Below are 24,541 nucleotides of genomic sequence, written 5' to 3'. Positions count from 1 at the left end.
CAGGGGTGGCTGAACTTGCTTAACATAAGAACCATACAGAATACACACCAGATGTTTGAGAGCCACAAGACATGAACAAGTATCACACATACATCTTTATTAAAACTCTTAATACTTTCTTTGCACAGAAAGATAAAATACATATGTATGCACTTTACAACACAACCATGCTAGAAGCAGACTTTTTAAAAAACAAAAGCTGGAAATAACAATCCCCATGAGACCAATATAGGGAAAGGTTAGGGAATTATTTTTTGGCACCAGTGGGAGAAGGAAACACACATGTACCATAGAAATGACTGACCACCATTTGCACCATTATACATCTCTCTTTGCCTTGACACCAAGGTTAATAAATGCAGCTCCTACAAGAGGTGTGAAATTAAGGGGAGACCATGCACACCCTCTTTAATCCCGTCCCTCCTTCCAGTGGCTGCCTCAGCTCTTGTGCTGTCCTTCCCTGCTCTAGGTCTCTGGGAGACCACAGTTGTGGAGAAAAACTTGCCAGCCTGCCTATTTCCCCCTCCTTACCTGCATCACACATGGAGGAAATAGTCGCCTATCTATGGGTCAGTGCTCAGAGGCTGACTGAGGTCCCAATTCTAAGCATGCTTACTGCATTAAGTTCCCCCTCAGCCTCCGGGAGCCACACAATATGTGTGAAAGAGCTGCATGTGGCTTCCAAGCCACAGTTTGGCCTCCCCTGACCTAGAAATTTTGGGAGGGTTGTTTAAGCAGGAGAGGGACCTGCTTAGACTCTACCTTCCAAAGCAGCCGTTTCTTTTAGGGGAACTAGTTCTGAGTTATAGCTAGAGATCACCCAGAATTATGACTGATGTCCAGATGACAGACATCAATAAAATGGCTGCTTCCCCCACCAAACCTCACCCTACCAAGGCTCCACCCCAAATCTTCAGAAATTTTCCATCCTGGAGCTAGCAACCCTAAGGAAGAACTGGATCTCTGTAGCTGGGAGATCTGTTATGATTCCCAGCGATCTCCATACCTTACCTGAGGGTTAGTAACCCTAAAAAGAGAGAAGGAAGCAGGAAAAGGAGAGAGGCTGTGGGAGCTTTCAAGAAAAGGAAAGATGAAATAGTGAGGAGAGGGATATGAGATGCCTCTTGCATGTCCTTGCGGGTTTCCGCTTGTATCTACTAATTCCTGATACAGCAAGAATTAAAACAAGCAGTCTCAGGGGGAGCACTGTAGAAATTTGAAGTGTGAAATCATCTCTGTTCACATCAGCAGTTTTACTTCTACTGAAATAATATAAAAGTGTAAAGGAACTATTCAAACTTTGCTCACTGAGTTTTATCAATCACTTCTGTATTACTTTCTCAATTAAAGGTACAGGTGTGCTGGATTTATGCTAGTGAGAATCCTTTCCACAGCAGGGAATGTAGAAAGGTCCCAGTATCTTCTTATGAGAATAACTCACTCAGCTGAGATTTTCTCTCTTTGTTGCCAGCTGCCATTAGCCTAATACTCACCTTCCAGCTGGTAGCAAGGGGTGAATACTTAGCCTTCTCCAAGGCAACCATTAATTCTGCTCCATTAAGTAATCATCTACAAGCTCTCTGTTTAAATATACATGCAATAGGTTCTGTTGTGCTCTTATTTCCTTCATAAATAATGAGTGTTTTGACACTTCATTAAATTGCCTTTGGATCAACTAAAAAGAGATTCCTAATGTGGGAATACAGAACAGAGGGATTATTGGATAGCAGCTAGGTTTGCAGTAGAAATGAATAGGGCACTTTCTCATTGTGGGTCCAGTTCCACAGAACATTGTAATGAGAATGTAATTATTTGCCATTTTTATGCATTGCTTTGTGCATCAGTGCAAACACAAAAAAACATGATACATGTACACCAAGATAGTTGCACAAACAGGTATTTACTGGCTGCTTTAAAGCATTGGAAAAGGCAACAACAAAGGGATCAGGTTGCCCAGCTCTAAGCAGCAAGTTCTGTATGCATACAACCTTCACAACTAATGCATTACAAAAACACTTTGTACATGAGTATGTGTACCTGTATGCTGTAGAAGAAAGTGTCCCACATCTCTTGTGAGTTTATGTCTACAATTCTGCTGATAGTGAAATTGTTCCAAAGAATGCATGTGGATTCGTCAATAAGTAAAAATATCCTAAATGTCTGATGTTATGAAGAATCTACTTTCAATGACGTTAAGTGGCTAAACTAGTGTAGCGCAATTGATAAGAATCTTGGACTGGATTCAAGCTCTTTTCAGCCCCTGACTCACTGGTGAACTTGGCCAAATTTTTCTTTCAACTCTTAGTTCATCTTCTGTATAGTGAAAATGATATAGACCTTCCATTTAGGGATACTCAAAACATATAGAGATCCAAGAAGTGGAACCAAAGAAAAGCACTATATACATTATCTGTTTATGAAGTAAGATGTCCATGTCCACATATTTTGGGGGCCTAAGTTCAGGAGAGCAATGCAGGACAGCGGTTCTGCCAAAGGAATGGGCCTCCAACTGTTCCATGTGAATAATTTCAGGGGTGGATGGTCAGAAGAAGAAGATATTGGATTTATATCCTACCCTCCGCTCTGAATTTCAGAGGCTCAGAGTGGCTCACAATCTGCTTTATCTTCCTCCCCCACAACAGACACAACAGCTCTCACAGCAGCTACCTTTTCAAGGACAACCTCTGCCAGAGCTATGGCTGATCCAGCAGGTGCAAGTGGAGGAGAGAGGAATTAAACCCGGTTCTCCCAGTTAAGAATCTGCACACTTAACCACTACACCTTGCAATACACAAGCCCTTGCCTCATTCCAGACCCTAACATTCCACCTCCAGCCTCACTCTTTCATGAGGCTGAAAAGAGTCCCAAACAACTGATGTAGCATAGGAACTAGCTCTGTGAATGGAAAGTATTTTGTTGAACAGGAAGGAAGTATAGTTCATCTTTGGTGCAGGCACCCATTGAGACTGCACCTCTGCCTCTGTGCAGACTGGTAGCAGATAGAATTTTCCTAGCTAGTAGAGACCTAAAGGGGGAACCTCTCCCCTCTGGATCTGACACAACAGCTTTTTCCCACTTAAACTGTTACATGCTACAGTGGAGGGCACCCCCATTCCCCTCAGTTCCTTTTTGCCACCGCATGGATAAGATCGTCCTCACTTTACTGCATTAGAGATCTTCAGTTTGTTGAGCTTTGTCCCTTTCCTTCTGTGGAAGTTTTTCTTGATCTTTAACTCCATTCTTTGTGGATTCCGGACTCACTGAGCTTGATCTTTGAGGGATTCCTCATTGTGAATGAGGTGACTCTTGTCAGCCTACCCCTCCCAGGCTTTCCTTCACTGTTTTTAACCATGGTGGTGACTAACAATTATGTCTGCCAAAGCTCTCTTTAAAAAAATGCACTCAGTGTGCAACCAAAATGACCCATAGTGACAAGCACATGTTGTACCTCCTGTGCTTGGGAGAGTCCCAACTTGGCCACATTTAAAATTTGCCAGGGCTTCACTTCAGAGGTGCATTTTGACAGCATTCTGTCTGAAGGCTATACTTTGACGCAAAGCCCTCACCTCGTCTAAGCCATCTAAGTCAATTCTGAGTGCAGAACCTCCTAGATCACCTTCCTTAATACAGCCAGCCTCTTTGGTTCCAGCTCTGGAGCCCATTCTGAACCACCATCTATGCATTCGGTTCCAACAGTTCTGGAAGTGAACAAAGCCCCATGCTTGCATCCAAAGACAGCAGCGTCTATGGCCCCAGCCTTGGAATTGAGGCACCTTCAGACCCCGTTGCGTACTTCTTCACTTCTAGCCTGTAGTTCTTTGGAACCACCATCAAAGAAGCAAAAGAAGACCAAGCATAAGGAGAAGTCTGGCTCCATTTCAAAGCACCGCTTCTGAGCAGGGTCCTAGGGAAGCTGATAGAGAAATGCATCCTGATAGCTTCTATGAAGAAATGCATTTGTTCCAGGGAGGTTTGATACCTTTTCAACCATAAATGGTCCATCCAAACCAAGTATCTTGATGAGTCTTTGAGAGGTGGGGGATTCCCCTCTTTGCCAGACCTTCACTGTGCATTTTAAAAGCCACTTCCCATTGCAGATTTCTGTTTGTAGACATCTGTAAAGTTTCAACATGGCCAGTGAAGGACGCATTTGTGAAACATTATGCTTTGGTTCTGCAATCAAGAAACGATGCAGAGGTTGGCAAGGCAGTTCTCCAGTTGCTTTTTCAATGAGACCATCACCTAGCCTCCTCTGGTGAATAGCTCACTAAATTCCCAATGTGGGGCTGCACTGAAGATGAAAGTTGAAAACAGAGTTGCACTTACCTGTAACTGTTGTTCATCGACATCTTCTGTGCAGACATTCCCTCCATCCTGCCCTGGTATGAGCTCTCATATATATAGTATTTTTCCATTCTGCCAGGTGAAAACTGGTAGGAACTGTGATGATTTAGGTGGGAAAAAGCTGTTTTATCAGCTCAGAGAGGGGATGAGCACCTCCCTTAGGTCCCTACAAGCTAGGAAAATTCTGTCTGCAGCTGACCTGCGCACAGGTGCAGTGCTGATGTATGTCTGCACAGAAGGCATTGTTGAACAACAGTTACAGGTAAACGCAATCATGTTTTTTTTTTATTTTCTGTTCAGCAAAATACAAAGCTCTTATATGGGGCAGCTCTGGGCCCTGTGCCACCGGTTCCTTGCAAAAGGCTCTCGCTGTTATTAGGGGCTTAACCCCCAAATAATTGCAAAGCAACAAGAAGTTCAGTTCCCCCAAAGGATTCTTTAAGTAGAGGTGGGAGCTGCTCTTTCACTACCTTAAATGAATATGGAGACAGGAATTGCATTTAGAAGATGTGACTCCTCTGAACCTAAACTTCCCCCATCTCCCTCTTTTCACAATTAATTCTTTGAAAATAATAATAATAATCTTGTAATTGTATACATGGGTTGAAGGATATAGTTTACAGTAAGTTTCAAGAATTTCTCCAAAGTAGCTTAAGTAATTTCCCATTTGTAGAATACTTGATCAAGGCTAAGGACCAGATTCTGGTTGAATTGTGTTTATCTTGAGCTGCACATTTTGCTATATGGATGTTATGTGTTGTTTGTTGTTATTTAATGGGTCTTTGACCATATTAAACATTGATTATGATGGTTCTTTCCCTGGAATGTTTCCAAAGATTTTGTAACTAAGATACAAAAATTAGTGTATCGGTTACTTGTAAATAAAAAGATAATTCCATGTGTCAGTGGAAATATGCCCAGTTATGTTAAAAATGCTTTTAGATTTGTTAGGAAAGGCTTAATAGCTGATGAAGCCCAGATGGATGAAGTTTTATATTATGTGCGTGCTGCAATTCACGTTTATCTTTTCCAGCTATCAGTGGAACACTGCTAAATGGTGAAGGAGGTACTACAGGTACTCAGGGGTTTTTGACAAACAAAGGTGAGTAGTAGCAAGTAATGGTTCACAAATTCATAAATGTGATAAGAGCCGTAGACAGACATCGCTAAAATTTCTTGTGTGATTTCTGAATGTGCTCTGCCCTCCAAATTATGATTGGTTAATGGGTGTGGAACTGGGATTCTACATTGTTTGCATCTGGCTTTTTAATTATGGTTTGTATTCAGTGTTGCTTGTTGTGACATCTGAATACAGAAATTCTAATTTGTTTAGTAACACTCTCTCCTCAGCCTCATACATTCAGAGGTGGAAGCATAGAGCAACAGAAAATATTGGTGTTCCAATGCTTTTAGCTATCAGTGTTCTTTCCAAGACACTCCCTCAGTCTGTCTTCACTCTAAGCTCCACATCCTGCTAGGAGTGACCCACAGGGGAGGGGGACTGTTAATTCCAGTTGGGAGGGAGGGCTAGTTTGTCAACATAGACAATAGAAAGTCCTCCATGCCAGCCATTGTTACAGTCAAAAGTAGTTTGCAACTGACCTACTGCTACCACCTTCATCCCCACAGACATCCCTTTCAACCTTGCCCCCTTCCAAATTCATTATCTTCCTGGAGACCATGAACAAATGACTGTCTTTGTTATAATCACATGCTCTTTCCACAGCTTTTATTTCCTTTTTTAGAGAAAATAAGATCAAGGGATCTGAGCACAGGAAAATAGATGGTGCTGCACAGCTTAGGTAATGCAGTGAAGTTGCTGGGTGAAAAGTGGAGTGCAGGTTGTAAAAGGATGTGTTTCAAAGGGGGGAAAGTTCAGGTATTTAGTGAAACAGCTAGAAAGAAGGAGAATGTGGAAGGAACAATGGTGATCCACAGCCGAGAGCAAGGAGAAGGTTGGCTTGCCCTAGGTTCCTCCTCCCTCTCCCATTTGCAGAAGGGCTGCATGGAGCTGATCATTTGCAGAAGGGCTACATGCATACTGAAGCTTTCCTAGTAGCTGGGCAATATAAGGAAGCTCAGGATACCATCTAGGGATTCTGTTTGAATTCTGCAGGAAAAGAGGCAAGCAATAGCTATTTTAATTATTACTATTAAGTATAATTGTATTTACAAAATACAGCACCATTCATACAACTACAAGTAACAAAAATGAAGGTCATAATTTGTCATTCAATTGATTATAGTAATTATTATTTTCCAGTATTATTATTTTCAAGTATTGCTGGATGGCTGGACAATCCTAACGTATGCAAGAAGTCAACATTTCTTTGAGAATCTCCAGTAATGTTCATTGTTTGGAAGTGTACCATAGTGTTTTGACAACTGATGTTTTGTAACAATGCAGTTTTTAAGAAGTAACTTGAACTCAGCCTCTTTAGCATTCAGTCATCTGTCCAAATTAATATGAATATAATTTCTCAGCTGAAAATATAGAACCACAAAGGTGGTAATATCCAGTTTTAGAACAACTATACTTTTAACATAAACTATTCAGGATCTTTCTACAGCTGAATCTGTTTGGCAAGAAACTTCAAACAAGAGGCATAACAACAGAGCAGGACTCCAGGGCATTGCACACACCCTTTTTGAGGAGCTGAATATGCAGGCCTTGTCTTTTTTGAAGACCATTTGAAGTTAACTAGCATTTTTTTTGTATTTTTTTTGTCATAGATAACATTAGACATAATGAGACTAATATCCAAAGATGAATAAGATTTTGAGGGAAATGTTCATTTTAAGTACCATAAGTCACTCAGTCTTGAGGTAACAGCTTCTAAATGACTGGGTTAATAAGCATGTTATCACTGTAGTCTTTGAGTAAGACTTTGATTAGCAGTTTATTTTTGTTAATAAATAAATAGGACATTGAAACTGTTAAGGATAGTTTTATTGTGTCTTTTGTCATATCCCCAAAACCTCAAAGGGGACATCTACAGAATCTTTTTTCCATACCTGACATACCATGTGATGTAAGTGATATTTTCCTCAAGTCCCCGTGCAAATTTTTCCTTCTTTCTTTTGCTATTAGTCTGGGTAGTGTTCCTAATCCACCTTTATTTTGGGTATTGGTGATGTAAGTAAGAAATGACTATGATAAATTTATTGTAGTTTATGTTTTTAACATACAATATTTCTATCTCTGCCAGATGTTGAGTAAAAAGTTGACATTTTCTTAAATAAACTTATGTCTACTTCTTCCCTCTCAGAACTGGCCAGTATTCAACAGAATATGTCAACTGTAAGCCACAACTATGAAGATTTGGGAGGAACACTAAAAGAAAAAAGATCAGAATTGGAATCCATGCTTTTGAATATGCAAAATGTCCAAGAAGAATCCAGTTCAATGATGGAATGGTTACAGAAAATGGATAAAGCTGCAGCAAAATGGGAAGCTGTTCTTCTGGATGGTGAAGCAGTTAAGGAACAAGTGGAGCAACATAAGGTGGCTTTTGTCTCTTTCTGTGTTGTAAACTATCAATTAAGGATAATCAATTTTTAAACAGAGCTTCCTGTTCAAATTAATGGGGAGGGTCTATTTAATAATGTATGAGACTGAACTACCATCTATTTGCCCTTTGTGACTGCCATATATTAGTCCTTTGTGCAACATTTTGATGGAAATCTCATAAACGTGCATATCAGGAGTACATCATTTTATATTGGAGTTGAGTTTGGTTAGGAAGCCATCCCTTCTGTCAAGTGTGCTTGATTTATGTGCTAACATGTTCTTTCTTGGTAGCTGTTTGAAACAGAGTTGAAACAGAATGAGAATAAACTGCAAGAGCTCAAAGACAGAGTCACAGAGTTGCTGGAGAAGAACCCAGATTCTCCCGAGGCGCCCAAATGGAAACAGATGTTGGATAAAATAGGTATTGCACTGTGCTTGCCGTAGGCATCAGGCAGGGCTAGAAATCAATATGCTCGATTCATTTAATCCTAATAGCCAAAACTTGCTTCTCTTTTACCCCTAGCAATCCTGTACTGTCTTTACAGTACCAACTGCTCTGTCACATGCAAAAGTATTATTTTGGCGCATTCCTATTCATGCTAGAGCTTTGAGCCACAACCTGGCACATTCCTATTAATTTCTTTTTAATATTGCATTGATATCCTGACTTACTTCAGGAAGTTTAAGACTTCACTCCAATGGTATTTCAGCTGCCTAAGAATGTTCAAGACTGCATCCCTGTTCTGCGTTACTACCTCAAAAGAACTTCATGGTTTAACTTATTTTAATAATTATAATTCTGTTGCTAGATGCACATATTAATTTTTGAAGTGCTTAAGCCAGATATCATAAAACTGACAAGGGATTGTCCTGTGGGTAATTTTTTCATGTTCTTTTCAATACCATGATACATTTCTGTTGGTTGTGAGGTTTTTAGTACTTTTGGCTGTTCTTTAAAATATCTTTCTTAATATTTTTGCCAAACACTGAGAAATGACCATGTTTGGACAATGAGTTTGTATAACAGTTTTTCCTAGTTCCATTGAGTGTTTTGATGCCTCAAAAGAGATGCTAGTTGGCAAGACATCACTGACCAGCATGGCCATTTATATAACAAGAGCTGTGGTACTTAAAAAGATGACAAAAATAAAGCAACATAAGAAAACTGAAAAATTAAGGAAAACTCTAAGATCATATACATCTGAAACAGTATTAAATGTGGCTTAATATAGATGAAGGAAAATTACAAGAATTAGCTTTTTTGTTTTTGCTGTAAGAAAATATAAAACAAGCTCAGCAGCATCAGATCAGTTGCGCATCTTGTTCAGCATCCTGTTGTCTACACTGTTTACTGATGTCCCCGAAAAGACTACGAAGAGGGCTAAGATACACTGCCTCTAAATATGGAGGTTTTGTTTAGCCATTGATGTACCTGTCCTTCATCAGTTTGCGTAATCCTGTTTTAAAACCATCAAAGCCTACAGCCCATCGGTACTTGCTTCAGTGGTGGATTCTTAGTTATGCAGTGTGTGAAGGACTACTTACAGAAAGGGACAGGCTCAAGCCAAATTACAGACCAAAATTCATCATGAATCGGGCCCAGTTCATGGGCTGTGTCCTTCCCTATTCAAACCTCCCAGGACTGTTAACATGGGCTTAGAAAATAAGTTGCCTTGCTGGATTCTTTGAAATGTGAGCATATGTTGGTTCCTCCATGTACAAGTTGTTTGCATTAAATAGTTCCCCATCTATTATGGTAAGCCTTGAAATACACCAGAGGTTTGAGGTGACATGGGGAAATCTTCCACAGTGCCAGAAGGAATCATTTCAAAAGATGCATGCATTCATAAACTTGTGCTTCAGGTGGGGCATAGTCTAGTGCAGGGGTGGCCAAACTTGCTAAAAGTGAGAGCCACATCAAATAAACGTCAGAGGTTTGAGAGCCACAAGACATGAACATCAGGTGTTAGAGAGCGGCAAGACACGAATGCCAGATGTTTGAGAGCCGGGAGGGAGGGAAGGAAGGAATTAGTGGGAGGAGGGAGGGGTAGAAAGAAAGCAACTTTAACTTTAAATGTATTCTCCAAACCACTGGCTGGTTTGGCTCGCAGAAGTGATTTAAAGAGACAAATGCCTTCTTCAAGCTGGCTGGCATGGTGGTGGGGGCTTCGAGAGCCGCACAATAGGTGTGAAACAGCCACATGTGGCTCCCGGGCCACAGTTTGGCCGCCCCTGGTCTAGTGGGTGGAATAAGGGATTTTATACATAACTCCCCTTCCCTATACTAAGTACAAATATCTGAAAATACTGGTCTTGTTTGGATGAATTTACAGACTACATATGGTGGGTGAACAGGATAATGCACTTTGTGCCAGTCCCACTGTAGACACCTCCAGGCATGCCAGCTCTCTACATACAGTTTCATTGAATCCAAAGTACTTAATGACTGTATGGTTCAGTCTGTGGATGCTGGATTTTTCGTAAACACTATGTAAATGTGTTATCCATGCATAGACTGCTGCTAGGTCCAGAGTCAGGACAGCTGTGCCTGCTGTGTCGTGGGGTGTCTCTGATTCCCTTTTCATTGCAGAACACGTTGAATTTTTCTAAACTAGCTTTCTTTTTTGGCTTGTTATCTAAAGTGACTTACAGTAGGATAGGCAATGTATTCCCTTTTGGGCCACTGAATTTACCTTATAGGCGGGTTGCAGATGGAAGAGCCTTAGTGGTTTATAGACCATACCAAATTGACTGCTGGTTTGGAAGACCTGGTGTGTAATCTTACAGTAGACATATCTACATGTAACATGTCATTAAGAAAGTACGCTTTTTCTTTTGGCATAGATTCCAAATGGAAAGAACTCAGCCAGGTAGCAACTGACAGACAGAAAAAGCTGGAAGAATCATCAAATTATCTGACCCAGTTTCAGACCACAGAGTCTCAGCTGAAACAGTGGTTGGTGGAAAAGGAGTTAATGGTCAGTGTGCTTGGACCACTGTCAATTGATCCCAACATGTTAAGTACGCAAAAGCAGCAAGTTCAGGTGAGCATTAGATCCTCCTGTGCATTATTTCATAGAATAGCAATTGTGTTTCCATTACTCACAATACATCCAAGGCACAGTCAGCAGAAGTTTGCTACTTCAGTTTATCAATAAGAGTCAAAACTGATGTAGCTTGCTCTTTTGAGAATCACAGCTGTCATAATGATTGCCTAGGGACTGAAGAATGACCAGAGTTTTCTAAAAAGGATTGTATATGCCCTGTTGGTCAGGATATGGTTATTTAATTGCACCATTACTTGTTCACAGCTATGTTGAAATTACTTTTTAAACAGACCTTAACATATTACATGGGTTTCAGTCATATTGATTTCAGAGGAAATTAATTATACATAGTGGCACCCATCCAGTTCAAGTTAGTTGTGAGTTACTTTTAAGTTGAAAGAAATTGAACTTATTCATTATAGTTAATCTGTTTGAGTGGCTTTGGTGGCATTGATTCTGAGTTTAGCTGTTTTGAGGACAGTGACTTGGATCCCCCAGAGATTTTCAAAGACAGAAAGATTTTCCATCCATGGAATATGACTCTCTTATCCTTTTCTTCTCACCACAGTCCCAAATGCCCCCTCCAAAAGCTGCTCCAAGGGAAATGGAACCTCAGGAACAGCAACAATTAGAGTTGGAGGTCTGCAGCAGAAGGGAGGGGGGGTATTGGCAAAAATCACTCTCCCTTTCATCTGTAGAATCCATCCAAAAGGCTGTAGTCTCCTGATTCTGGTTAGTCACATGCCAAGGGATTAGACTAGGATTTTATGACATGATCTTTGATGGCCACTTCATCCCCAAGTTAACCCATCATGTGAGGTGATTAATTATATATCACCTTTTTAATAACTTTATCATACATGACATTTTTATGGAAAAGCTGAAGTAGGCACACCTTTTTCTCTAAAATCCAAGTTACAGTTCTGGTCTGGTAAATATTTGAATGGGCAAATACTTTGTTATAATGGAATATTTTTCTGGCTATCGTGCAATTAATTTTCATGTACTTTCACCTCAGATTCTTCTCAAGGAATTTGATACACGAAAACTGCAGTATGAACAGTTAACCCTGGCAGGGCAAGGGGTTCTGAAGAGACCAGGTGAACATCCACCTTCTCATGAAACTGTGAGACAGCAGTTGGCAGCTGTGGCACATAAATGGGATGCCTTAACAGGACAGCTGAGTGACCGATGTGAGCGAATTGAGCAAGCCATTGTCAAAAGCACAGAATACCAAAGCTGTCTGAAAAACCTCTCTGAGAAGTTTAGTGCCTTGGATAATAAACTCAGCAGCAGCTTGGCTGTAAGTACAGACCTTGATGCTGTGAAGCAGCAGCTGGAAGTGGCCAGAGAAGTGAAACAAGAAATAGAAGAGGAGATGCCAAACATAAATGCTGCTAAGACTCTTTGTGAAGAATTGTCAGTACTGGTGGCAGAAGATTACCTGAAAACAGAGCTTGCCAGGCAATTAGATGGTGTAATAAAGCCCTTTAAGGAGATGGAACAAAAAGCAGGTTGGTATCCAAGTGAAAGAATTAAAGAAAAACAATAAACCTAACGGAGGTGGGGTTGTACCAAAGTTGATTTTCTCCAAAGCTTGGATGCTGGATCCTCAGAGCCTAGATTGTAGGGAGGGGAGTGCAACACTCCATTTTTGTAGACATTGCCAAAGGCTTCATGTCCAGATCTGAGGTACCAAATGAGATATGGTTGAGAATAGTTCACAAGTGTTTCTCTAGGGATGATTATGATTTATTTGCAGTCCTAAAGACAGAGAGGGGCTACTGAGGAGGAAGACAAGGGCGATTAAAGCATTAACACAGAGAGAATACCAGGTTTTGGAGTAAAACAGGCCATAACTTTTATTGATCACAGCATAGGGCAACCCGCATGTCAGCCAGTGAACCTTGTCCCCAGCCTGCCTGCTTGGGGAACCAAGAGTAGCAAGCATTGGTCCCACAAAGGTAGAAGTCCCTGCTTGGAACCCTTGCCACCTAGGAGTGGAGCCTGGCAACCACTCCCAAGCTGAGCATGCTGCTATAAGGCTTGACCTTTTAAGATCTCATAAGGGGGTCCCCATCAGGGGAGGCAAGAATGCAGGCGCAGCCTCTCCCCAAAATAGATCTGGTCCAGTGCATGAATCTGCCACAAAAGCTGTGAGAAAACAAAAAATAAAAATAAAACATGGAACCATTAAAAAAAAAAGGGAGGGAAGAATGACCAAAGAAAAAACAAGGATGAGGAGCCAGCAGGCTGGTTTTTAGTTCCCGCTGATTGGTCTGAGTGAAGCAAATGCACTAGCAAGACCCAGCCCCAGGCCTTGCGAGAGGGCTGCCTATGGATTGCTAATAATTGGATTGCCTGCCTACTCCTAAAACCCTGGAGCTTTGTGGCAAGAGCCCACCCCACAACAGCAATATGAGGATTCCTCCTTCCCAGCATCCCACAAAGCAACCTCCACTGAATTGGTGCCCATGGATTCCCTTCCTAGTTGCTCCTTTGTAGGCAAAAGTAATTTAATAAATGTAAATTCATATAACCCTTTTCTCACTCATACTACAGTTTTAGTCATCCAGGTAGATTAGGAGAATCCAGCATTTTGTTCAGTCATATAGTAAGCAGTAATTCTGATTTTGGGGCTCATCCATGGTTCCAGCCATAATGGACTGACTATATTCCTTGTGTAAAGCATTTCCGTGCTGTATTTTGATGGAATGCTTCAGAATACTCAAGCCTGTCCTTGAGAAGTTGTGGGGAGATGATTTCTTCAGGTTCCTCATACTGGTTGTAGGCAGAATGCACCACCTCCTCTGTTGTTCCTAAAAGTTTCCCGACCCTTATTTCAGGAACTTCAGATTGCCATGGAAAGAAGACAGCTGAAATCACTCCTTTCACAGTGATATGGGATGTTTCTGAACATGCAGAGAGCCTATGTGTTTTCCTATAAGTTGCATATAGCTATGGATTTTTACATTTTCTTTTTGGTTCTCTGCAGGCAATCACATTGAGCACCTCCAGTCAACGTATGTTTGTTCTCATCAGTTTCAACAAATGTCTAAGGACTTCCAGACCTGGCTGGACAAAAAGAAAGGGGAACAGAATCGGTCTCGCCCTATCTCCGCCAATCTGGAGTCTCTGCAGTCATTAATTAATGAGCAGAAAGCATTTAAGATGACCTTGTCTGAACAGATTGGTTCCTATGAAAAAATAATTGCAGAAGGTGAAAGCTTGCTCCAGAAGACACAAGGGGCTGAGAGGGCAGAGTTGCAGTCCCAGCTGAACATGCTTAGAGGAAACTGGGACGAAATGAATAGGCAAGTTAAAGAAAATCAAGACAAGTTGAATGATTGTCTGGAAAAAGCCCTCAGATACAGGGAGCATGTAGAGACCTTGCAGCCTTGGTTAACAAACTGCCAAAGCAACGTATCTGATATCAAGATAGGAATCGACCCTGTTGAGCTAGAGAAGACCATCACTCAGGTGAAGGCCTGGCAGAAGGACTTGGACAAACACCAGGGAATGGTGGAGCTGTTAAGTAATGCGGCAGCAATGTTGCTCAGTGCCTGTGAGACAGACAAAGACATTATTCAAGAAGAAAAGGCACTGCTGATCCAGAAAGTGGATACAATTACAGAACAATTGCACACTAAAAGAGAGGCCCTGGAAAAGATGGCTCATAGACTAAAAGAGTTTCAAGAATCATCCAAGGAAGTTAAAGAAAAGCTTCAGAATGCCAGGGAGCAGCTGGAAGCTCATGAAACCTTGAAACCCCAGACTTACAGCAACAAACACTTGACACTTATGCAAACTCATCAGAAAGCACTTCAGACCTTAAAGCCTCAAGTGGACCTGACAAAAAAGCTTGCCCAAGAACTAGTGGTGGAGGCTTCCGATTCGTCAGGAGTTTCTGACCTCTTGCTGCAAGCAGAAACATTAGAAGAAGAATACAGTGCCATCAGCCAGCAGGTTGAAGATAAATGTTCCTTTCTGGAAACTAAGCTTCAGGGAATTGGTCATTTCCAAAACACCATCCGAGAGATGTTTTCTCAGTTTGCGGAGTTTGATGATGAGCTGGACAGCATGGCTTCTGTGGGTAGGGACCTAGTTACGCTGCAGTCACAGCAAGAGGATATCCAAATGTTCCTGAAGAAATTGGAAGACCTAATAAACAGTAACGAAAATGCAAACAAGACTTGTAAAGCAATGTTAGCAAGTGAAGCTGAAGCTTCTCCCGATTTGTCAGGCATAAAGAGAGACTTGGAGGCTTTAAATAAGCAGTGCAATAAGTTGCTGGATAGAGCAAGAGCTAGAGAGGAACAAGTAGAGGGGACTGTTCATCGTATTGAAGAGTTCTACAGTAAACTGAAGGAGTTTTCCAAGCTGCTTGGGGAAGCAGAAGAACATGAAGAGTCCCAAGGTCCTGTTGGAATGGAAACAGAGACTATTAATCAACAGTTGAAAGTATTCCAGGTAAGACAAGTCCTTTCTGTATTGTTAGCATACTGAATTACATAATAGTGGTTGAACAAAATAGAGAATAACGAGGATTGTGGGGGTGAACTGCTCAAGAGGTAGACTCAAAAGGGGAAAAAATTAATTACTCCCTATAATATCCTCTGTTGGACTCACAGATTATTGATTTGGGTGTTGTTGCTTTCCTCCTTCCTTTAGGGGACTCTGTCATGCACAAGACTTTATGCAAGAAAACAAGGAAGTGTGACTACCTGAGGGTTTTAAGAGCATCACCCATATTTAGATAAATTTCAGATAAAAATATGGAGCAGAGGTCCATCAGTGGCTATTAGCCACAGTGTGTATACATATGTGTGTGTGTGTGTATGAGTATATATATATGGCCTGATCCAACATGGCTTCTCTTATGTTCTTAACTTTATACTAAAGGCCAGACTACATGTAACAACAGGAAAGTGGCGAAGAAAAGCATATAGGTTATTTAGCTGCTAGTAGCATCCATGTTCCTTCCTCTCCATATTCATGGCGAGACAAAAGTGGTGGAAGTTGCCAAAGATTTCTGCTTTTGGATGAATAGCATCTCCAGGGTGTATGTGCTTGATTGTTGTCAGGGTTGTTGTCAGGAAACCTATTTCTCTTCTTTATGCCATGGTCTTGATGTGAATTGTAGTTTCTATAGTTGCTGGGTTTTTTTTTTAAAGGGGGAGGTTCATGAATCACCTGCTTTCTATTTAATTTGGCCATAGCTGCTGCAGCAAGAAAATTTTTGTGTCGAGAGATTCCTGCAGCAGCAGCAGTGGCAACATACAGTGGATTTGTACACTTACCTTGCTTGACAGTCCCCCCCAGTTCCACTTTGGTCTTAAAGAAACATGATTCAGAAACTCCATGCAAAGCAGTTTCTAATCAACCCAATTCTTCCTCCTATAGAAAGGGAAGAAAAACAATGCATTCCAAACTTCTGTTACTATTTGTTTGGTTCTCCATATGCCTTAGGTGGTGGGGAGGGGTATGCAACCACTTGCCCACCCCAGCTGGATAAGTGTGCAGATTGGCTCTTCATATAGGGCTCTAAAATTGTTATAGAATCTGTTCAGCATTGTAGTTCAGTAACTGTACTTTAGCATCAGCCCAACATAGGAATATTAAAAAATCTTGTTAATGTGGTTCAGCTAACTCATGATCAGTTAACTGGACCCCTTCCCTGGATGTCTTTTTCAACTGATATTACACAAATTGCATATTGTGTTAAAATGCAAGTTGATGTCTTGAGAATTATGAGCCAGTCATTTTGCATTTGCCCCAACAGAGGGTGCTTTGCCTCCATTGTAGACAAGCATTTGTTTCCTCCATTACTTTCTCTGAGAGAGAAGCTTTTGTTAATAAGTAATGTGTTTGTTAACTAATCAGACTGTGTCTTGTAACTATATAAATAGAAATAAATATTCTGAAAAATAGGACATAAAATATTTATCTCGTCTGTAATGGTTAAAACCTCAGTTGTCAAAAAGATCTGTCATACAGTTTTGGGGCACTTGGAATTTACAAGCCCTTTGAGGGCTGAGGCCTCAACTTCCACAATGTGTTCTCAGCTCAGTGGCATGCAGCAATTTAGAAAATGAGAGCTGTGTCCTCTCTTTGGTCAGACTGTTACAGAGACTTTCTAAAGCTGCTTTAAGGCACACTGTCTGTAATTTTGCTTGAGAAAATTCCAGCAAGACTCAGCTCCTTGATCCTCCCCTCCTTTTGAAACTAGATATTTATTTATTTAAAATATTTGTAACCCTTTTTGCCTCCTTAGAGTCAAGGCAGTTAACAATACAACAACAAGTTGCAAGGTCACAAAAACCATAAGATGTATCATGGTTATTAATAATTTTAAAGCAGGTTAAAGAACCAGGAGAGCAAAAATACTACATCATTGTTCTGTCCGGGCACCCAGACAGACTGTGTGGGTCTTTTGACCACTCTATGACTCCACCGCACATTCCAATGAATCATGCAAGTTTGGATTGTTTATAAAACTTTTCCTTCCTTGCTTCTACATTGCCCTCCTCAGCAAGTTAATGCTGCTGTGATGTCAGAGTTCCAAAAGGATGAAGTGGGTGCCAAAGATACATGCACGTGTTGAGTCTTGTCTTGAAGCAGATCAATTGCTGATAGGGGTATTGCTGGGACACAGGCAGCCCTGAGCCATTCCTTCTTTCACGCCCATTCAGAATGCAGCCAGTCTTTCCTCAAGAGGAAGCATCCCATGGCCCAAAGACACTGCACTGTACTGTCATGCAGGAAGAGAGAGAGCAGTAGGTTAACATATAACAAAGCCAGACCCAAAACGATGATTAGATGAGGTGAGTAAATGGTAATTTATGACAGCTGGCACATATACATGCATCGTTGGCAGTAGATATTTATGTCACTTATTTAGTGCACATTACAAATTACCCCTCCTATGACAGAGTGAAGGCAAGGTCAAGCAAAACCATGGGTAAGGGCTAAGAAGGCTGACATAAGCATTTATTCCAACAAGTTGTCCAAGAGTCCCAGACAAGTATAATGCTGGGGCTTGTGTAGTCAGTAGGCTGCATCTAATGTAGGCTTCAAGGAAAGAAGCAGGGTAAAAGAAAGAAGCATGGAGTAGAATAGAGGTGAGGTTACAACAAAGGCACTAAGCCAGTGACAGTGCAATTCAAGTATAGTTCTGGTTTCTGTCTCATAACCCAGGATCCCATCTAAGAAAACTATCTTGAAGAATTTATTTTAGTTTCTAGTGTGTCCAAGATTTCCCTAGCTGCTGAAGGGGAGGTGGAACTTACCCTGAAAAAATGTACTCCATGGCTTAACTTTCATTCTATAATGCAGGGGTGGCCAACTGAAGCTCTCCAGATGTTTTTTGCCTACAACTCCCATCAGCCCCAGCCATTGGCCATTCTGGCTAGGGCTGATGGGAGTTGTAGGCAAAAAACATCTGGAGAGCTACCATTGGCCACCCCTGCTATAATGGTTTGGTAGGGAAATACAAACACCCTATGATAATCCTGTAGGCAAGAACATCCCTTAGGCTGCACAAGGAGGAAAATGATCACTCTTGATTTCTAGACAAGATAGCAGGGAAGGCAGAACTTTAAAAGAAGGGAACCGTACTTCATTTTTAGTGCAATGCAAAAAGTGTCTTGCTGTTTAATTTCTGTGGGTAGATATAGGCCAACCTACAACTTGGCTATAGCTTTGATGGTGCTGTTAAGGAAGAACAAATAGCACCAGAAAACATAGATAAACTCATGGCAGAATGTCATTAAACAGCTGCTTTATAGCCAGAAATAAAAAAGAAGCTTATGTGAATAGCACATCATTGCCTGAAATCTTGGGGGGGAATAGGTCTTAAAGACACTAATGCAAAAGTCCTGTTCTAGTTGCTCACATCAATCTTTCCAACATTCTACTAGTGGCTTGTAAAGCTTTAAGAATGTGTTGTATCTGAAGTGGAAAAGGACTTCCTTCATCCATCCAGTGTACTAGCTCTGACTTTTTATTGATGACTGTGAAGATTCCTTTTGTGAAATGCAGAGAAGTAAGGGGAGAAAGATGAGAGAAAGATAAAAACGAGTGAAAAGATATCTGAACTCGACTGGGCATGGAGAAGGCTATGATTAACTCTTTCTGGTATCTGATAAGACTTAGTACAGTGATACTAAATTGTATTCTGGGGTGGGCTACTGTGTTATGAGAGGACTTGTATTTTGAGTAATTAACTGTGCAATTCGTTGAAGTCAATGGGCTTAGAAGGTTTTAAGTCTGTTTAGGATTGCACAATGCCCACCATCAGAGTAGCTTTACTGTACTGAGCTCTAAAAAACCACACTAATGAATGGGCAGTTATACCACTAATCGTCATACATTTGTGCCCTCCCCTTCTTCTAGGGAACTCAGGACACATTCATTTTTTCTTTACAACTCTGAAGCACATTAGGCTAGGCATGTGATGAGCTTGATGACTGAGTGGAAAATTGAACCATAGTCTCCTCCATCCTAGTCCAGTACTCTATTACATTCACCTACTATGAAATAACATTATCTTTTTAAATATAAAATATCCCACTCAATATTCTGTCAGCTGAAAAAATGGGGGATTAAACCTGGGATCTTCTGCATTCAAAGTATTTGCCCTCTCATTTAGCCATAGTCCGGAAGAATGTCTTGCCCTTGTTCTGAGAGCTTTTGAAGAGTGTAGAGTTACCCTCAATTTAACCCATTAGAATGATGCCCTGAGCGTTTCGGGAGACACTAGATTAGGGACTGGTTCCTTGCCATACTGAATATGCATCCATATATAAGTATGTAAAAAAATATGAATTTTTATTTGTCCCCAGAGAACTCCTGCCTACTTCTGTCTTCCTTATGCTGAATGTATTTCCCTACCTGAAGAGTATATTTGGGCAACAGAAATGTAAGCAGTCTCATAAATCTCTGTAGTGGACCTGCAAGATTAGCCTCCTTCTTAGCCTGTAATATCTGACTTGAGTTAAATGGGGGCAACTTGAGTAGGTTTAAAACTACTTCTGAAGATCCTTTCAGAAGGTATCTCTGGTCTTGAAGGTGCAGTTTATTTCAGAATGGGTCAAAGTGTGCTTGTCACTATCTTTTACAAGAAAAGAAGAGAACTTTGTGCTGTTTTTTCTCCCCTGACAGTGTCACGTTAAAATCCATTAGGGACTCTTTGTACATTAAATGCATATTGTGAAATGGGCTTCTGCTCCCAGTGTGTCTGGCCAAGTACAACCCTCACCTCTCCTCACTTTTGTTTGACAGCATACCATCATCTTAAGGGGTAGATATTGCCAGGCCGAGGGCATGGGGCTTGGTCCAAAAGTATGATCTAGTGATTCTAAAACTCTGCCGATTGGTATTTTACAGAGATAGGAAGGAGTTCTAGAAAACTGCCTCAGGAACAAACCTTTCATTGTTTCCATTCAAAGCTCTGTTTTCGGTCACATACAGTAGATAGCATATTGTATTTCATGGTGTTTCATTCAGTTTTGTCACTGATCTTTGTGCTTTAAAGAAACTACAGACTGAAGGGATGTAGACAAAAGGAAAGTTCAGTAGATGGACTTCCTTCATTTAGCAACAGTGGGCCTGTTTCCTTACAAACATTTGAGATTAACCTGAAAAACAGTACTCTTCACTTGTTTGACTTTTGCTTGAATATTTTAACAATCTCCTTTTATCTTGGGAAGAGAAAAGCAGGATTCAATCACTGTCATGTAATTATGGTCCTTGAAATGTTTGCAAAATATTTCAATAATAATCACTCCCCATATTTTTTTTAATTAAAGTGCATGGAATTTATGTCAGTTTCTATCACTGAATGGCTCATTAAGCCTCCTCCCCCATTACCGGATGTGACAGTTTAAAGAGCCATTTCGGTATATTTGCAGTGTACATCGTATGTCAAGAGGTGCCTTCTGATTCCACTTCCTAGGAGAAATGGGCTTGGATGAATATTCCACTTGATGAGCTTGAACTAATATTTTAATTGGTTTAGGTTGTTGTATAGATGGTGGCCTTTTGCCTTGTTGATGGAGCTATCTATTCCCTGCAGCTGTGGTTTATTTTCAGATGCTTCTTCAGAATTAAACCTATAATGTATTGCTTTATCAGCTCTAAGACTGTGATCTGCTTTGAAAGAGAAAACAAACGAATGAGGAAGAATAAGTTTTTAATCATTGTAAGTGTTTGTGTTACTTGCATATAAACACAGGCCTCATAGAAGGGAATGGAGGTTATAGAAGGGAATGGGCTGGGTACAGACCAGAGGCTTGGGGCAGCAGCCTCCTGTGCTGGAAGAAATCTGGCAGAGGTGGAAGCGTCCCCGGGATGGTCAGACGGTGTGCAGCCTGCTGGCAGGACAGGGACGGGCTGCGTGTGCACTGGAGGAGCAGTCAGACTGCTCAAGCGCTTGAGTGATGCTTCCCAGCCATTCAGAGACAGCTGGGAAAGGCGGCAGGGAAGTACTGTGGAGATTTGCTACCGCTTTGGAAGTGGTAGCTTTTTCAGTCACTTCAGTGGTACTGGAGGACAGGATGGGTACAGGAGTGGGATGGTCTCCAGATGTTTGCATCTGGACTTGATTTTTTAACTGTCTGGGGACTGTCCCTGTGTTGCCTCAAACTGCTGGTCTGGACCCAGCCATTACTTTGTTACATGTAGTTCCTTAGAAATTAAGGGGAGATGCTCAGCAAACTCACACAACTGGTCATCAGTGCATTCTAGATTATTAGAAAAAAAATCCTGGTATAATATCACATAGACTCATGTTCCAATATTATGCATGTTCCAATTTTAAAATTATCATAGTGTTAGACAGGGTTTTTTTCTGCTGGAGCCCACAGGAGTGGAGCTCCACCTGGGCTGGCCAGGGCTCTGGCTGGCCTGACACGCCATTCAGCAGCCAAGTACTCCCAGGCCTGATATGCAAATGAGCTCCTGCTGGGCTTCTTCTTCAAAAAAGCATTGGTGTTAGAAATACCCTATGCACAAATATGCAATTTTGTAACACTAAGAAAACCATCAACTCAATTATAATAGCCATATGCAATGAAAATGGTAGTTGCTGACCAGTAGTGTATGCACAGTTCTCAGGCCCCAGTACAACACACTTTCATCATTCTAAATAGTCACATTTCTTGGAACTATTACTCAAATTTAAAATAGCTTTTATTTCGTGCAAGGATGCCTCTTGCACGAATTCTTTTAATGTGTTTTTTTTTTTTAAACTAGTGTTAGCAACAGAAAATAGTAGTAATAGATTACAATTCACATCTCTCTAGGGTTGCAATAAGCACATAGAATTTAGGTGCAGAGGGAGGTTTTGCTACTCTGTATAATGTGTAAATTCTGCATGTGCAGTGCAGTTATGTATATCCACGGGGTTTTTTGAGCAGGAATACACAGGAATGCAGTTCCAGCTGGCTTGGCATCAGGGGGCATGGCCTAATATGCAAAGGAGTTCCTGCTGGGCTTTTTCTACCAAAATAAGTCCTGCGTATATCCTTTGCTTCAGATAATATAGAATGAAATGGGAAAGGTTTACTCTTTTTAATTTTTTAAAGGGAAAGAAGCTGTACTCGTGGAACTTTGTACATTTAAAATGTTAGGTCTCGCTTCTGTCTTGTCTTAAATGCTGTTTAGGATCAAAAGTTTACTGAGCAGGGTGCTAGACTGTGACCGCTTTAAAAACAGTTAGAATATTGGAGGGGATGTTTGTGGTATTGAGAAAGAAGGTTGCGGGTATTGTTTCCTTGTGAGACATTATCTGATGGACTGAGCTCAAAATCTGAAGCTGATTTTCAATTCCATGAGCCTCTTCAATTTGCAGTATTACCTTCCTTATGCTTTTATTCTGTTTAGCTCCACCCCCCCCGCCACTGCTTAGGAGTACTAGTGATTTTTTTTTAAATTTCTCCTTTGTATATCACTGTCTAATTTTTCCATTGACAGCCGCAGTGAAGGTAGGCATATAAAATGCAATTTCAACTGACCAAATGGCATCATGTTTCAAAATTAAATTTTATAGTCATTTATTAGCTTGCTAACGTGCTAGCTTTGGAATCTTGGTTAAAAATATTGCTTTCAACTATCAGAAATTAAGGATGGAATCCTATGATCATTTACTTGAGAAAGTATAGGACATATTCAACTTAGTGGAAATATTTTTGAATAAATAGGCATAAGATCAGGTTTGTAATTAAGATGTCTAAATGATGATGAGTAGGAATCAGTTATTTTAGTTCATTCTGTATTGTGCTGCTGGTTAGTCTAGAATGATACATGCCATTATCAGAACTGTCCAAGAGACAGATATCTGTACACTGAGAACATTTTCAATATTGAGGATTGATTCAGGTGGTAGCAGTATTGGTCTGAAGCAGCAGAACAATGTCTGAGTCCAGTAGCACACGAGGATTATTTTCCTGCAGCAGAGCATAATAATTCTGCTTCTTGGCACTTGAGAGGGGTCTTCATAGGTCAGTCTCTCTTATGTGGCATCAGGTTACCCAGCAAAGCAATGTGTAGTAAAAATTCCAACATTTTGAACTAATTAGCACGGTGTTCTAAGCTATTGCCACCACCTTTTTCATTCGGAATTACAGAAATCTGTTTGGGATATGGATTGCTGACAGGAACTTGCTCCTTTGTGTTACCTCCCCCTGAAACGCCTTAGCTTCCTTCAGAGACAAGACAAGCAGTAAAAGTGAAAGATGGCTAAGAAGTTAAGTCCCTTGGGGCAGGAAACATGGGGGGGAGAGCTAATAGGTTAGGCACCTACTAATGCTCAGTTAGAATAATACTCAGGGAGCGAATGGGATAGGAGCAGATGTTGCCCGAAGAATGGAAAGGGCGTTTCTTTCAGCTCGCTGTTGGGAGGATGCCTTTCAGACCATAAGGAACCAGGGAGAGCCGGAAAGCTTATCAGCTGCACTGGACAGTACATGTGAGCCTGTTTTGTCGGGAGTTCCTTTTATGTCTCTTTCTTCTTCACTAGAGCTGCTCTTCAGAACGAAGATGAAAACCGGGACCATGCTATTTTAGCTACAGTTTATGCAGAAGTCCTGCTTTATTAAAATAGAATGTAAATCTGTTGTGCCTTTGTGCAGGAGGGGAGAAGAAACGCTGCTCTGCAGCTGCCTCAATCGGGATGACAAGTTGCAAAGAGCATGTTCTGCCAGTGAACTGGGCAAAGTTTCTTTTGTAATTGTTTTTGTTTTTAAAAAAGAGTTGTTTGATTTCATTGGCCTGGCTGTCTTGAAAACTGTATTTTTTTTCCTTATGGAATTTCTGAATGCACTATTGAGAAGCTTTAAGTACACAAAAAGTGAACAGCCTTTTGGATCGAGGTTATTTTATAGCTACTACCCCAAAAAGTAAAAGCCTTTTTTAATTACTGTCTCTGTTCTGGATGTACCTTAATTTTCTTTGAAGGTGCTCTCTGTGCCTTGGTTTCAACTGTATGCATCTTCTCTGGGAGCTGTTGTTTTTCTTGGAAAAGCTTCTACAACATGGTTTATTTATAAAGAAGATGGAATTCTGCAAACCATTTAAGTGGATTACAGTTAATCTCTCACTTTCTGAAGATAACATGTTGCCTGCTGTAATGCTGGTTCAT

General features: G+C 40.9%; 1 protein-coding gene across 25 annotated transcripts in view; it reads left to right on the top strand.

The window, feature by feature from the left end:
- Positions 1-24,541, top strand: part of DST (dystonin) — a 489,979-nt gene that overhangs the window by 359,383 nt on the left and 106,055 nt on the right. For all 25 annotated transcript variants that reach the window (XM_060235329.1, XM_060235262.1, XM_060235226.1 and 22 more), the window contains 6 exons: positions 5,378-5,446; positions 7,614-7,849; positions 8,147-8,276; positions 10,700-10,899; positions 11,921-12,416; positions 13,898-15,372. In XM_060235329.1, coding sequence (XP_060091312.1) covers positions 5,378-5,446; positions 7,614-7,849; positions 8,147-8,276; positions 10,700-10,899; positions 11,921-12,416; positions 13,898-15,372 — 2,606 coding nt within the window. The remainder of the gene's footprint in view (positions 1-5,377; positions 5,447-7,613; positions 7,850-8,146; positions 8,277-10,699; positions 10,900-11,920; positions 12,417-13,897; positions 15,373-24,541) is intronic.

The sequence above is a fragment of the Heteronotia binoei genome, chromosome 1 (assembly GCF_032191835.1).
Source record: "Heteronotia binoei isolate CCM8104 ecotype False Entrance Well chromosome 1, APGP_CSIRO_Hbin_v1, whole genome shotgun sequence".
NCBI lineage: Eukaryota > Metazoa > Chordata > Lepidosauria > Squamata > Gekkonidae > Heteronotia > Heteronotia binoei.
This window is presented reverse-complemented; position numbering and strand designations above follow the sequence as displayed.